We start from the raw sequence: 15,979 nt of genomic DNA on the forward strand, positions 1-15,979 counted from the left end.
TGTGACTGAAACATATTAAAAAGTCAGACACAACAAGGTCTGCAATAATTGTTGGGTCATTTTAAATCACTTTGCAAAATGTGCAATATGGGCGGCCTTAGAGGCCAACAGCATAAGTTTAAATCTTCTGAACAAAATAATGTTACGCGTGACAGGCTCATATACCTGAAGTATTTTCCTCTATCTTCCTCTACACGTCTAGTCTGTAGAGAAAAACAGAATTTCTTATTAGGATATCAACAAATGAGAATGTGTACAAATATTAACATTTACTACACATGAAAAATAATCTCTGCTAACACACAGATCCCCATGGTTTGAGTCAGTAAAGTGGCCAACACTATATAGTAAACAGTATATGGGTCAACACATTCCTTGGAAATGTGGATCTTCCTATTAAGATTGTTAAAAGATTTGTTATTGACAAAAATGTACCAGTGCTTCTGTTGCAATGTAGATTTTATTGTAGACCCAAACTTCTGGGAAATATTTTTGTGCATTCTGACGTTGGTCTGTCTCCACTCTGTAGTTCCAAGGATATGTTTTGGAGACAGTGAAAATGGGTAGGACTCCAGGCTAAACCAAAGCCAAATTGCCTTTTATACACCTCTGATCCTTCTTTATTCTTCTCCAGTGAGCTCTACACAGAGAAAGCTAACTATTCCGGCTTCCTTAGATTTAAAAGTAAAAAAATAGAAAAAACAACTAGGCTTTTATATTGGCAAATTCAATGTATTATAAATTGAATGTAACAAAATTGATTACACTTATTGGGTCTGATTTATTAAAGTTTCCCAAGACTGGAGAGGATACAATTTCATCAGTGAACCTGGGTGATGCAAAAAAAAAAAACCTGCAATGAATCTGGTCTATGAAACCCATCCCAGGTTTTCTGGATCACCCAGCTTCACTGATGAAAGTATATCCTCTACAGCCTTGGAGAGCTTTAATAAATCAGGCCCAATGAAACAAAGAACAAATAAGTGAAAGTTGCCTTCCCTATCAATTGACATGGGGATAGTGGGCTTGTTTCTATACAGGTTTCCTCTAAATATAAACAAGAGCTTAATCTTATTCTGGTTCCTTAGGTGAAGTTGCATCAAAAACATACCATCTTGATGCGCTATCCCCATGATAATTAATGGGGAGGACAGCCTTCACTTCAAAACCTGTAAATAATTGTGTTACATTTACTGTATAAAACATTGCATTTTCCAACATAAAACCATGGTTCTTTCTTTTATTTTTATTATTGATTTACTCATATCTCTATTTTATTTGTATTATTTAAAAGTAATAACTTTATAATCATATTTTTAAGTGTTCCTGCTAACAGCACTAACAAAGAAATTATATAAAATAAATATATTCAGAAATACAGGGAGCTCTGTTGGCTAAACTGCCCTTCCATCCTCTTCAACCCATTCTTAAGCATTTATTAATATCCTATTTAACGTACAGCGCTGCGTAATATGTTGGCGCTATATAAATCCTGTTTAATAAAAATAATAATAATAATAATAATACTTGAAATGTGGATATTTTGTATACTGCATCTAGATTAAGATTGTTAAAAGATTTGTTGTTGACAAAAAGTTCCAGTTGCAATGTAGATTTATATTATATATATATATATATATATACACAAACATACATACATACACATATATACATATACATACATATTAACTATGTATTACGTGTACATACATATTAACATATGTATTATATATATACATACATATAACTAAATGCAGATAAAAAAACAAAGAAAAGAAAATAACAAATACAATAACGATAGAAAAAAATCCATGTCAGGTATATAACCAGTACCAAAAAAAAGATGGTCTTAAAGTCCAACATGACCAGCATACCCAAAGTAGACATGCTAAGTGATGTAAAGAGGTAGCAGTGGATCTCTAAAGGGGACCTAAAATAAGGTGTGAGAAGAAATTCCAACCAGCAGAACCAGGTCAAACAGAACTGTAGTTGGGAAGGACCGCAATACAGGCTCCGGGGACACTTACAGGTGAATCAAGACCAATTATATGATGTCGGAGAATGAGTTATAATGCAGAAGAAAGAAGGTAAGGTCTTTAGGTGTTTTTAAGTCTGAAGATTTCTAAGTAATTGAGTGCACCAAAGGGGTATCCTGAGGAGAACAGCAATGCCAACAGAATCAGCTTAAGATAGAAAGAAATAATGAAGGATATGAGTTTCTGTCCAGATTCCTGATAATTTTTGCAAATTATGGAAAGAGAGTCTAAGTAGCTTTTACCAACTTGTAATAGAATTGTTTAACAAAATGAAAGCGAGTGCAAGAATAGGCTATTTTTGTTACATTCCTATTCAAAAGGAGTCTGAGGCCTGCCCAAAAGGTGAACCTAAGGAAGAGAATAAAAGAAGCATGTTCTAAGAGCAGGACTAAAGAGCAGTCAGAGAAAGAAAGCCAGGCACCACAAGTAACAAAATGCAGGGCTCTAAATTCTTCCAATTTATACAAAGATTGGACGGTCCTATAATGAAAACCTGCAGGAAAAGGTTTCCCAGGAACAGAAGGATGGGAGATGGATGGGGAAAACAAGCCCAGTCCAAAAGGGTTCTTGTAAGATTAAAAGGGGTAGGATTCAGTGTAGGATCACACCAAGGAAGGGTATGGAGGGGAATCTGTGTAAAACATTGTTCCATAGAGATCCAAAAATTGCCATTTATAACAAGTTCAAAAGCCCAGAAGGGTGAGTCTCAGAATAAAAGGAAGAAGGCTACCTAAATACATTGGTGACAATGGGGCACACTTTAAGGCAAAGTTACTTTGGACCTGTGTAAAAAATGGAACTGTGAAAGCAAAGGCTTGGAAAGAAAACATCAATATTTCCAGGTGTCAACAAAGCCAGAAGATTTCCATTGCCTTTAGAAAGTGCGGGAGCATTTTAATGTTGGGGTGGCTCTCTTAACAGGCTTTGTACTTTTGGAGTGCCGGACACTGTGGGTGGCCTAAGAGCCAGCTGTGAGAAAGCCTTGAAGAAAAAAACTGGCCTGAACAAACTTACAACATATGATTTTGCCTCTTCTGCTAGTTTGGGAGGTGCCCCTGGTAGGGATGGTGGAGGTGCTGTCTGGCCAAACAGACCCAATCTGCTAGAGAAAGTTTGTGAATTCTGTGAAAAAGGTGCATTGATACTTGCTGACAAATCAATGGCTTGTGAGCTTCCCAACAAATGTGACGACGGTCTGTCTTCACTCGGTATTTCCCAGGATAATTGCTGGGGACGTTGAATAGGGGCAGAACTTCTGGATAGACCAAAGTCAGATAGTCTGTTATGCACCTGCGATATTTCTTTAATCTTCTCCAGGAAGCCCTACACAGAGAAAGCAAACTATTTAGGCTTCCTTAGATTTAAAAGTAAAAAAAAAATAGAAGAAACATTTTTTATTTGGCAAATTCAATGTATTATAAATTCAATGTAACAAAATTGATTACAGTTTGGCCCTGATTTAAAGTTTTTCACGACTGCAGAGAATATAATTTCATCAGTGAATCAAAATTAAAATTTCTTGGGAAAGGAATACATTTCTCTATTTTTTTTTCTATTTTAAAAGTAATAATTCTATAATCATATTGTATGAGCATTCCTGCTGACAGCACTATCAAATTAATGATAAAAAATAAATATATTCAATAAATGTGGAGAGCTAGCTCTGTTGGCTAAAGCTCATCTTCAAGCAAAAACTGCCCTTCCATCCTCTTCAACTTTTCCTCATTTTTCTTCCCTTGTGAAGAAACAAGAAAGTTATACTCACCTAAATCTGCTGTTCAGGTCCTTTGACATAGCTGCTTCTGGGTGCTCCTAATCCAGTGCAGCAGAGGTGCACTGATGTCATTGATGTTCCATTTTTCTAAATTCTACCCCACTAGACAATCAATGGGAAGTGTCTACATCAAGACATGCAGTGCAATACATGCAGTGAAGTGAGCACTCGGAACCCTGCCTACAGTGAGCAGAATAGAGAAACCTTGGACTGTACACATGACAGAAGCTTTAGTTTCATAAAGGGCATTAGGAGGGCGAAGGGGGTTTTGCCCAGAGACGAGCTTTAATATACCATATCTAGCATATTTCTTTTTTTTCAAATTTGAAATCTATTGTAGTAATCTTAATGTGGGAATTAAAAGCAGAAAAAACAGTAACCCTGGAGTAATTAAATTCCAACTTTTGATGTAACCAGTCTCCCAAATTAAATAACAGCAAGCATCATTTAACTCACATCTTGTGAGCCCAGGCCTTCATGATTCTGTCCCTAGGGGGGCATCATCCCATATTTAACTTCTTTTTTTGTAAGTGTCACAATTTAATCAAAGATAATTTGTAAACTAGATGTATGTTTTCCGATACTGTACAGATACTGTCAGAGGTCGGGACAGAAAACCTTCAACCCGCAGACAATTGTCTCTTCTTTTTAAGAATGTTACTCAGACTTATACAATTTGAAAGGGAAATTTGCTGATATGGATCCTGATTTCTTTCTGTTCCAAGGTACATGACTATATTTCTGACACAGCACTGCCAATTATACCTGCATAAATAAAATCCCAATTTGACAGCCCTTTTACCAACTTATAATTACAAGCATGTATCTCTTTAGTACCTGGTAAGAGCCCCGGGCCTGATCAGTTTACCCCTAGGTTTTATAAGACGTTCCAGGAACCTATTTTATCATTTCTACTTTCTGTATTTAATGCGGTGTCGGCCACCTCTGTGTTTCCCGTCCAATCCTTAGAGGCTCACATACCAGTGATACCCAAACCGGCTCAGGATCATATTATGTGTAGTAGCTACCGGCCCATCTCCTTAACTAACATAGACATCCGGCTCTATTGAAAGTTATTGGCCAATCGATTGAAAGCCCTGCTGCCTCATCTTATCCATCTTGACCAGGCAGGTTTTGTGATAGGATGAGAAACAGGAGACAATACCCCAAAAGCAGTCTCTCTAATAAATTGGGCTGGAAAATTTATTGGGTTCTCTAATAAATTGGCTCTGCAGTTCCTACATATATTTTATCGGTTGATGCCGAAAAAGCTTTCGACCACGTACACTGGATCTTTCTTCAGGAAACTTTGAAACAAAAAGGACTAGGTCTGAGTATGTTAGGACATATACAAGCTCTATACACTGGCCCATCCGGCAGAATCTGTGCAAATGGTATACTGTCAGAGCCTTTACAAATCTGCAATGGTACCAGACAGGGGTGCCCTCTGTCCTCCCTGCTGTATATTTTGGTTATGGAACACCAGCTAATGCTATAAGGAGTAACCCTGATATTAAAGGTGTGAGGATTGGGGATGACCGATACAAACTTTCTATTTTTGCAGATGATGTGCTTCTTTATGTTACATCACCTCATACCTCTACCAATGATTAAGCAGGAAATGGAAGGGTTTGGTATGTTAAGCAATTTTAAAGTTAATTACAATAAAACAGAAGCCTTAAATATATCGGTACCACCTGCACGGGTGTCTGTTTTAAAAAGTAACTTTCCTTTTAGATGGCAAACTCAAGCCATTAAATATTTAGGGGTCACTATTCCGTCTAATCTGCTGAATTAAACTACAAACCTTTGTTGAGGACTATAGACTCTGCTTTACGCTCATACAATCATTTACACCTTTCATGGTTGGGAAGAGTGGATGTTGTTAAAATTGACATTCTACCTAAATTCTTATACTTTTTCTCCACACTTGCATGCTCCCCTCCTAGTTCTTCCTTTCCCGTTTGGATCATATGATCTACTCCTTTATTTGGCATGGGAAAAAAGCCTGTATAAATAAATGCTCACCAGGAAAACGATTACAGGTGGCTTAACCATCCCTGATTTTAAATTGTATTACAAAGCTGCAGTACTTAACAGAATACTAGACTGGACTCACAATAAGAAACACAAGGCCTGGGTAACTATTGATGAATCGATACTCGTAGGTCCTTTAAATTTAGCTCCTTGGATACGGCCACAATTTAGACCCCATTCACTTTTAATACCACCTACGGTATCCCATGATGTAGACATGACCCCAGCTCTATGTTGGAGTTCTTGCCCGCCTATTGCTACATTGTGGAATAAGATATTTGCAGTCTACAATAAAATCATGGATCTTTCCCCACATCCATACATTACTTTGCTCGCTATTCTTTCTGGCTCTAATAAAGCTATAAAAAGAGGCCTTCTGTGTCACTTTATAGTGGCGGGACAAAGGATTATTGGCCGTCATTGGGGTTCCTCTGAAGGCCCTACTATGGTGGAATGGATTACAGAAGTGGATAGTATAGCAAGCTTTGAATACTGAGCTGCGCCACAGCATAGAGTGGGATATATGGGAAATGTTTAGGCTGTCCTCCGATGTTCAAACATACCTCCAGTAAACAAGACATAAAGTCTTCCAATACAGATTTTGTTGCTTTTCCAACTTAATTTGGTGACTGTGTGATTTGACATTTTTCTATGTAATACAAATTTTTTGAATGATTGTATGATACTATTCAATACTAATATTTCGTGTCCATGCTTTTTTGACCCCCCCCACGGTTGTCTATTTCTGGATAATGTTTTTCTATGTTTATAACTTTGTTAAAGCTTCAATAAAGACATATTATATATAAAACCTCACCTTTTTACTTGCTTCTCCAACACTTTCAGTGAAAACCTTTGCTCTTGGTGCTGTTAGATCACGCAATGAATTTTCAAAACATGGAGCTGGGTGTGCTACCAACCCTTGTTCAAATAAACCCCGAAATCTATTGTAGCCATCCTAAAGCACATAGTATGTTTAAAAAAAAACAACAATAAGTTTCTCAGGAATTGTAAAAAAAATAAAAAAAGCTTTTTTTGGCAGTAATGTTTATTTTCGATCTCTACCACTAGTCACCAGTCTTTCAGTGGGTTAAGATGTTACTCAACCCATTGGAACTGAATTAGTAAAGCTTTCCAAGGCTGGAGAGTATACACTTTCATCAGTGAAGCTGGGTGATCCAGCAAACCTGGAATGGAGTTCTTCAAAATCATTTGCTATTTGCTAGCAAATGTTTTCAGTCCTGGACCAGATCCATTCAAGGTTGGCTGGATCACCCTGCTTCACTAATTAAAGTGTATCAAATCCAGCCTTGGAGAGCTTTAATGAATCAGACTCATTTACTATCTCTGGGGAGATCTCAGTACTTGATTCACATCAGCCCTGAGCTGAGGGATGCTTACATTTGAGTATGTGGGTGTCATGCGGTACAGAAGGATGGACTGCCCACCACCAATAATGATAGGGAAGAGACATGTTTTTGCATCTGACAGGCCAGAAGACGTCGTTTTAAAAGCGTATTATGCAATTTTATCTCTCTAATTTTGAGGTAAGGGACTTTTGGGGGAATAAAGAAAAGATGCAGAAAAATAATAATATATTAATAATAATAATATGTGAAGTTTAACTTTAAAGGGAAAGGGCCTGATTTATTAACATAATAAAAATATTTTAGGAGAACCTGGGTGACCCAGCAAACCTAGGATGGAATTCTTTGAAATCATTTGCTATTAGTTGGAAAATGTATTCAACTCTGGACCCGATCTATTGCAGGTTTGCTGGATCACCCGGATTCTCACTAGATAGTATATCTTTTCTAGGCACAAAATGTAGTATGGGTCGTTTTTTTTCTATTTCAATATGTTTATTAGGATTTTAAAGTTTACAATACAAAAATTTGTGACAATAAAACCAATGTTATAACATGAGACAGAACACACTGTGTGTGCGCAGACACTTAAAACATGTTTCACTGCAAACAATGCTCATAGCATATTATTTGCCTCATCCTGATTTACATGGAATGAAAACCCCTTAGAATCAGATGAATACATACCATATGAGACCAAAAAAGCCTTTGATAGAAAACAAAGCAATACTAAACCAAGTGTGAGCAGTGAGTAAACAAATCACGTGTCCCAGTTATACAGTAAAATTAACAACAAACATAAAACGTGAAAACCATAAGGAAGGGGGAAGGGGAAGGTAGAGGAAGTGGAAAAGGCACACATAACTAATGCACTATACCCAAGATTAAATCAGCATAAGCCAAAATCTATGTGTTACTAAACACGATCCAAGGTTCCCATATATCATCAAATTTGTCCAAGGAATTCTTTAGGGTATGAGTTAGTCTATCATTAACCATAATCCAATTCAATTTCGTGAAAATGGGGTCAAAAGATATCGAGGGTGACTTCCAAGCTTTGGCCAGTGAAACATGACCACCAGATATGCAACATGGAGCCCCTAGAGTCACAGTCTCGAAAACATAAGGGAGAGGATGAGGGGAACATTTTCGCTAGTCTAGCTGGAGTGAGATACCACCGAAGTGCTACCTTGTAGTTAGCTTTCACCACCGCAGAGTTCAAAGAGACCTTGGAAAGGGAGTACACCATATCCCACCACTCTTCCAAATCCCATGTGATGCCCAGTTCGGGTTCCCAATCCCTCATATACTGCAGTTCACTGGTAGGGGCAATTAAGGCTGAGTAAATCACAGAAATTTGCCCTTTAGTGGAAGCTATGGAGGAGCATGTGCTTTCAAATGCAGAGGAGCGCATGGGTCTCGGGGCTTCTTTAATTAGCTTGTTAATATATGAGGTCAATTGTCTATAGCGGAAATGTTCCATTAAAGGAATTTCAAATTTACTGGCCAAATGATCCCATGTAAGCACTGCGCGAATATCCAACAGATCTTTCACCCTTTTAAAACCCTTAGAAATCCACCAGTTAAAGTTATCTGGACATAGACCCGGCGGAAAATCCGGATTATGCCAGAGTGGGGTTAGAGGTTTATGAGGTGAGGTTAGAGTCGGATGATTGCTAAATTTAACCCATACCCGAATGGAATGGGACAGAGCCAGGCATTGCACAGCTCCTCGCATACTTTTTTTACGCCACATGAGAGATTCTATGAAACCCAAGAAACTGTCCTGATTCTCTAATTCAACCCATTGCGGTCGAGCTCTGTGTAAGGTGCTCAATGAGACTTGTGCAACGTGTGCCGCCACATAGTAGTATTTCAGATGTGGAACCCCCAGGACCCCCATTCGCTTGGGGGCAAAAAGAGTGTTTTTTCGGATTCTGGCCTTCTTCCCTGCCCAAATGAACTTCATTATTCTAGACTGGAGGAGTTCAAGCTCCCTTACGGGTACCTGAATTGGGAGAGTACGAAACAGATAAAGTAGTCTAGGGAGTAAATTCATTTTGATAGCAGCTATCCGTCCCAGCCACGACGTGGGGGGAGAGAGACCACCTCTGAATATCCGCATAGAGTTTTTTAAACAAAGGTGCATAGTTAGCCTTATAGAGACCATTGTAAGTGGGAGTCAGCTGGATGCCCAGATACTGAATGGAATCTATGTGCCAGCTGAAGTCAAATGTCTCCCATATCCCTTTTAGCATCCCTAAGGGAATATCAAGGGCCTGAGATTTAAGTCTATTTACCCTCAAGCCAGAGCACAGAGCAAAGTCATCCAAAAGTTTCATTAGGTTGGGCAAAGTAGTGATTGGGGAGGTGATAAACATCAAAATATCATCCGCAAAGAGGGCACATTTATGTTCCACCTGGTCGCAGCTAATACCTTTAACATCACGATTCATTCGCATTGCGATCGATAGGGGTTCGATTGCTAGTGCAAACAGGAGTGGAGATAGCGGACATCCCTGTCTGGTCCCCCTTTTAATTGGGATAGCTGTGGAAAAAATCCCCCTAGGGATATCTTCGCTTCTGGTGAATCATACAAAGCAGGCAGCAGATTAGTAAAGTAGGCCCCAAAGTCCATCCTAGCAAGAACCTGAAACAGATATCTCCAAGATATACTGTCAAATGCCTTTTGAAGATCGAGGGAAAGCAGCATAGCCTGACGAGGGAGGCCCCCATACCAATTTGAGTTAACCACTGAAATGAGATCTATTGCCCTTCGCATTTGATCCAGGGCCTGTCTGTGTTGCATAAAGCCCACCTGGTCCGGATGGATGTACACTCCCAAAAAGGAGCCCAACCAGATGGACATGATCTTCGTCAGAATTTTAAGGTCACAATTAATTAATGAAATGGGCCTGTAATTGGCCACTTCAGAAGCATCCTTACCAGGCTTAGGGATCACGCTAATGAATGCTCTATTGGCGTCCCCCACTTGGGAATTCCCTTCTCGCAAATATTTAAAATAGGCTATCAAATGTGGTGCCAAGACAGGGCTGAACGTTTTGTAGTACAAATGAGAAAAACCACCCGGGCCAGGTGAACTTCCCAACTTAAGAAATTTAAGGACCCTGTTCAAATCCTCGGTCGTAAATGGTTGTTCCAGGATTGCCTTGTGTTTAGGCAGCAATTTAGGTAGGTCAAGCTTACTAAGAAACCCTTCAATGCCTACATTGGAAATTGAGTCTTCAGAACTATATAATCGGCCATAGAAATCCTCAAAAGCTGCCAACATTTTTTCGGGGTGTTGTGATAGCCTACCATCTTTAACCTTAATTTTGGGGAGCGCATGTGACTTGGGTCTGGGGTTGAGTTTATTGACCAATAGGCTGCCTGGTTTGTCACTCCACAGGTAAAATTTGTGGGCCAACCAGCGAATCGATTTTTCTGCCCTTGTAGTGAGAATTAAATTAGGTTCGGTGCATTTGGCCTCCAACCTAGACTTCAGCACGGGCTGGGGGTCTTTCTTATGTTGCAACTGTAACTGGTGATACTCTTTAGGACTGGTATCAATGCCAAAGGACATGATCGGACCAGTGCGTAGACAGAATCCGGGCCCCAAAAATATTAGGGAATATATGAGACTGGACGAATCCATGATCCCCATGGGCTGGGGGGTCTTTCTTATGTTGCAACTGTAACTGGTGATACTCTTTAGTACTGGTATCAATCAGTTTGTTATGAGCCCTCTTACGTGATGCCCCCAGTTTGAATATACGGCTTATGAGCTTCCCAGTTGATAGCTGGGGATGTGTCGCTCGCAACATTAATCTGAAAATAACTACTCAACCACGAATCTATCTCCCCTTTCACCAATGTATCTGAAGCAAAGCTTTCATTAAATCTCCAGCGAAACCCTGTTGGAGGCCGGTTAAAACCCATCAGATACAATGCCAAAGGGTCATGATCGGACCAGGGCGTAGACAGAATCCGGGCCCCAAAAATATTAGGGAATATATGAGACTGGACGAATCCATGATCAATACGAGAATACTGGTCATGGGCTGCTGAAAAATAGGTATAGTCCCTGGCCGACGGATTCAGTTCCCACCAACTATCGATTAAATCATATTTTCTCAGCAAGTGAGAAAGGCCATGATTTTTTTTTGGAGGGTCTCTATATCTGCTTAATTTGGATTTGTCCAAAATATGATCCAGAGCTAAATTAGAATCGCCTAACAAAATAAGGGAACCCTTCACTTTTGGCCAGATCTCGCCCAGAAATGCATGAAAAAACGCCAATTGACCTTCGTTGGGCGCATAATAAGATTCAACCGTAATGAGCTGTAAACCAACAAGCCCAATGACTACCAGAAACCTGCCCCCTGGATCCCTAAATACCTCCTGTGGAGCAAAATTCAAGCTCTTTCTAAAACACAAGAGGACCCCACATTTCTTCTTATCTGAATTGGCATTGTAGTGGATAGGATAGTTTTTATGGAAGTACTTCGGTACTGAATTGTTAGAGAAATGGGTTTCCCGTAAAGCTAGGATGTCAACCTTTAAGGAGTTGTAGTAGTGAAACGCCTTAGACCTCTTGACCGGAGCGTTAAGACCCTGGACATTATGGGAGAGCTTAGTAGCTTAGTAGGGGCTACAGGCCCTGCGGGTGGATCAGTCAACATGGGAGTATGGTAATAATAGAGCCAGCAATGCACTTCCTCTGGGGGTAGGGGTAAAAGTATGGGAACTATTGGGAAACAAAAAAAACAAATAAGACAGACAAAAAACAAGCAACCAGCGCACCAAAGTGCAGTGTAGTAAACCAAAGAGGATTGGGTGCTGCCCTGACCCCCGGGGAACACGCGGTCCCGAACCTCGGGGGGCAGCCTCACCTCTCGTGCTCCCAGGAGCTCCAACAAGCTCCATCTCGTCAGAGAGATACTGGTCGGGCCCGGTCAAATAAATAGGACCCAAACTAGATGATCCCACGCCCCCCCCTAGATCAAATAAAAAATCACAAGGTCCCCAACAAACAGAGCTTAGCAGAACATGTACATAACAACCTAAGGGAACCTCTTGCTTGAGAATGGCTCGGCAGCCAGATAACAATCAGTGCAATAAAACAATATCCAGTACCTCCTAGAACCTCAAAAGAAGTTCAAAAGGGCACAAATTTAAAAAAAAAAGAAAGACAACAATCCAGTTTTGCTAAAAATAACCAAAAACGCCCCAACACGGGGCTACCCCAGTAGGCATAGAAAAACAAAACAGTGTATATTATGAAGACCAGAATAAGGCGTATAAGGAACATAGAGGTATCTCTATACATACCATGCTAAAACAGCTACAAAAATACTGCCCCCAAAAATACTCCAACAATATACAGACATAAAAAGTCAAAACTATAACAGTATAGCGTCCAGTACAACTTTTCAAGGCGTCTTCTGTGTATGTTTCCCTGTTGCTTTGGCTTTATTCCAAAGTGGGTACAGAGAAGCTGAACCTTCCCTGCCCGGCAGAGGTTGGACATCCGCCTTCTGGATTAAGTCTAGATCTCTGAGGAGCTGTTCACCCTCGCCAAAGAATGAGAAAAAGTAACTTTTCCCCTGTAGTTGGAAAATCAGCCTAAAAGGGAAAGCCCATCTGTATTTAATCTTATGATCAATCAAAACTTGCAGTAGAGGTTTAAGAGCTCTCCTCCTTTGGATAGTGAATGGCGTGATGTCAGAAAAAATTTGTATCGGGTGCCCTTCCATCTCGACATGATCCAAGCTCCTGGTTACTTTCAATAGCGCTTCCTTCGTGGTAAAGTAGTGCGGTTTAACAATCACATCCCTGGGCGGGCCATCTTGTCCAGGTGCCATCAGAGCCCTGTGGGCCCTATCAAGCAATAAATGAGAGTCAGGCAGATCAGGTAGGATAGCATGTAGGAATCGCCTCACCGCCTCTGCGACATCCTTAACTGATTCAGGGAGGCCCCTGATCCTAAAGTTATTTCTGCGAGACCTGTTTTCCAGGTCATCAAGCTTAAGCTGCAGGTCATCGATCTGGTCATGTAAAACCGAGATCTCCTTGGAATTCTGGTTAACCCGAGACACCGTTTCATCCACTTTTTTCTCAAAGATATCAATTCTGGAGCCCAAGTGCTGTAAATCCTGTTGCAATTCAGAGGTTATAGTCTCTGTAACCTTGGCCAGTTCTGTCTGCAGCAGGCCAGCCAGATTCAGAAATAGCCGCAGGGAGATCGGGAGGGGGTGAACAAGCCAGGGGCTCTTGTGTTAGCACTCTGAGCCTGGAGCCATCAATATGAAGTGATGAATTTGTAGTGGGAGACATAAAATCCTCTCCCTGCATGCCTGCAGGGTTTTGTGTAACAGGCAAGGGGGCTGGAGGGGGGAGTGCTGGGATGCACATGAGCTGGGGGAGTCCTGATCCGCCAAAATACTAGCTGGAGAGGAGTGAAAAGAACTCCTCTCCCCTCCCCTATCTGCTGATCCCCTGCCCCTACCTGTGGGAGACACCCTCTCCGGCAACGCAGGTCCCTCTGCCTTGGAAGCCGCCATCTTAGGAGCCGGCCGCTGTACTTGAGACCGCGGAATGCGGTCCTTCGCTTTGATCCCGGTTTTCCCCACCATGCTCAATCAGCGCAGGATGAAGACCGGGGCTCGCACAGCCGGAGGGTAGCGTGGCTGCCGATGTCCGCTACCGGGAGAGCTGGTAAGAGATCTGGGAAGCGCCGAGCCGTCTAAAGTGCGACTAGCATGGACGGCGGCGCATGCGCACTCTAAGTCGTTTTTTTTTTTTATTGAAAATGTTTGCAATTAGAAAATACAAACAATAGCGAAAAAAGAAACAAAATAAAATAATACTAGAACAAAACAGAACAGACAAAGTGCCATAAATGAACTTGAGTAAGCTAACTTACATATCAAATACAATAAGATAATTAAAAAAAAAAAAAAGTGGACAGTAATACAAAATCAAACACAATCAATTATACTCACACTGTGCATTTAGGGTGTGCAAACCAGGGAGACCAATATGCATGAAATTTAAGTGTTTTATCTGCATTTTCAGTTCAGTTTCAGCCTCTTTGGCCACACAACCGCCAACAATGTTGTGATGACGACAAATCATATTTTGCTACTACATATGGTGTTCTTTACCATCGAAGTAACATCTTAAGATAGGGAAGTGCATCGTGTGCATATAAAGGCAGAATGAATAGCCCATTTTTAGCCCATAGTTTCCATTGTTCGTCTGAAAAAGTTTTATTCAACTCAACCTCCCATTTCAAAATATGAGGGATCCAAAAAACTTGTTTTCCCTGAAGTGCCTGGTAAATTATCATAATACCTCTATGTATTTATGAGGATCCAGGAAAGATACCTGCTATCTGAGGTTACGTATAAATCAGTGTTTTTAGGTGGGTCTTGTGATAGTAAAATATCCAACAAAGTATAAGCATCTGTAATAGGCATACCAAAATAATTTATTATTAATTTATTATTTTTGTTGAAGTGATAGATATGGTGGACAGGAATGTAGATCCTAAAAAAATTCAGTTGTTACCAATGCCTGATAATAATATCAGGAATAAAATGTAAACAAGTGTCAATTGGTATCGGAAGTTCAGTAGAAACGATATTCGTCTGTATCTCAGAAACCACTCTGGACCAAACCGAAAAAGCAGCTTTTATCCTGGAGTAATCAGGCAAAACTATTGAAGAATCTAATGACTTTGCCATGAATAAAGCCTGATTCTTCTTCCAACAAAAGGAGTACTCCATATTATGCCATATTCTATCAGTAGAATCAGTAAAAAAATATTGTAGAGCAGTCCAAAATCTTTTTTTTAAATTAGACTGTAAATCAGGACCCTGTTAGAGAGATTCTCTTTATGTGCCATCACATTGACAACAACTTCACTAGAGAAGAAGGAAGGAAATAACTTTAAAGCAGCTATGTGTATCCTATTAAACGATACCCATTCTACTACCAATGACATGTGCCAACACATCCTGGCGTTATGGTAAACGTGATCTAGGGGGCTTTAGAGCTTTTTTATTTATTTATTTATTTTTTATGGCTTTTATGCCCTATAACAAAGAGATGTCAAACAGGAGCATATAAGAACCTGATAGTGCTAAGCCTTTTAGCTTCAGGGCTGGTATCGGATAAGAAACTGACGCGTGTACAGCGGCTGTACGTTGACGTTCATGAATCCATATAGGCAGATCCATGACCGCAATGGAAGTAAGTGGGAAGGCAGCAGGGTGCAGCTCGCTCCTTCTCCCCTCTCCATAGAGCAGAACAGTGCTGTAGGTACAGAGCTCATTCATGCATCTTTCAGTCTATTGTCATTGGAAAGGATCGTGAAAGATCCTTTCCAACGTCAAAAATCTTGAGTGTATACGTAGATTCAGACTACTGCAGAGTTAGACTATGTAGACATGCGAGAGGATTCTCACCATATAGTAAGGGTTGTGCTCAATGTACAGTGTAATGTACAGTGGTTGCCTGATGTTGTTCATGGATCCATCAGGACAGACTAATAAAGGATTGATGTAAAGCAATTGCATTTGAATACATATCAAGAAAGGAAAGCACAGCAGGCTGCCATTCGCTCCCACAGAATGGCGCTGTGTGTACAGTGTTCCTTCATCTGTCACTCTTTGTCACTGGAAACATTCATGAAAGATAGTTTCCATTGACAGAAATTTACTGTGTGTACGCAGACTTAATCAACGTTTTTATAAATATGG

The 15,979-nt window shown here is 40.3% G+C and overlaps 1 protein-coding gene across 6 annotated transcripts in view; it reads right to left on the bottom strand.

The window, feature by feature from the left end:
- The window catches only part of PARP4 (poly(ADP-ribose) polymerase family member 4), a 71,671-nt gene that overhangs the window by 17,315 nt on the left and 38,377 nt on the right, over nucleotides 1-15,979 (bottom strand). Inside the window, exons 34-36 of one of the 6 annotated variants that reach the window (XM_072405232.1) lie at nucleotides 6,665-6,805; nucleotides 3,327-3,359; nucleotides 166-203 (exon numbers count right to left, since the gene is read on the bottom strand). In XM_072405232.1, the coding sequence (XP_072261333.1) occupies nucleotides 166-203; nucleotides 3,327-3,359; nucleotides 6,665-6,805 (212 nt within the window). Of the gene's footprint in view, nucleotides 1-165; nucleotides 204-3,050; nucleotides 3,360-6,664; nucleotides 6,806-15,979 lie in introns of all 6 variants that reach the window. The other 5 variants (XM_072405214.1, XM_072405205.1, XM_072405223.1 and 2 more) reach the window with 5 other exon arrangements.

Source organism: Pyxicephalus adspersus, chromosome 1, assembly GCF_032062135.1.
Source record: "Pyxicephalus adspersus chromosome 1, UCB_Pads_2.0, whole genome shotgun sequence".
NCBI classification, from domain to species: domain Eukaryota; kingdom Metazoa; phylum Chordata; class Amphibia; order Anura; family Pyxicephalidae; genus Pyxicephalus; species Pyxicephalus adspersus.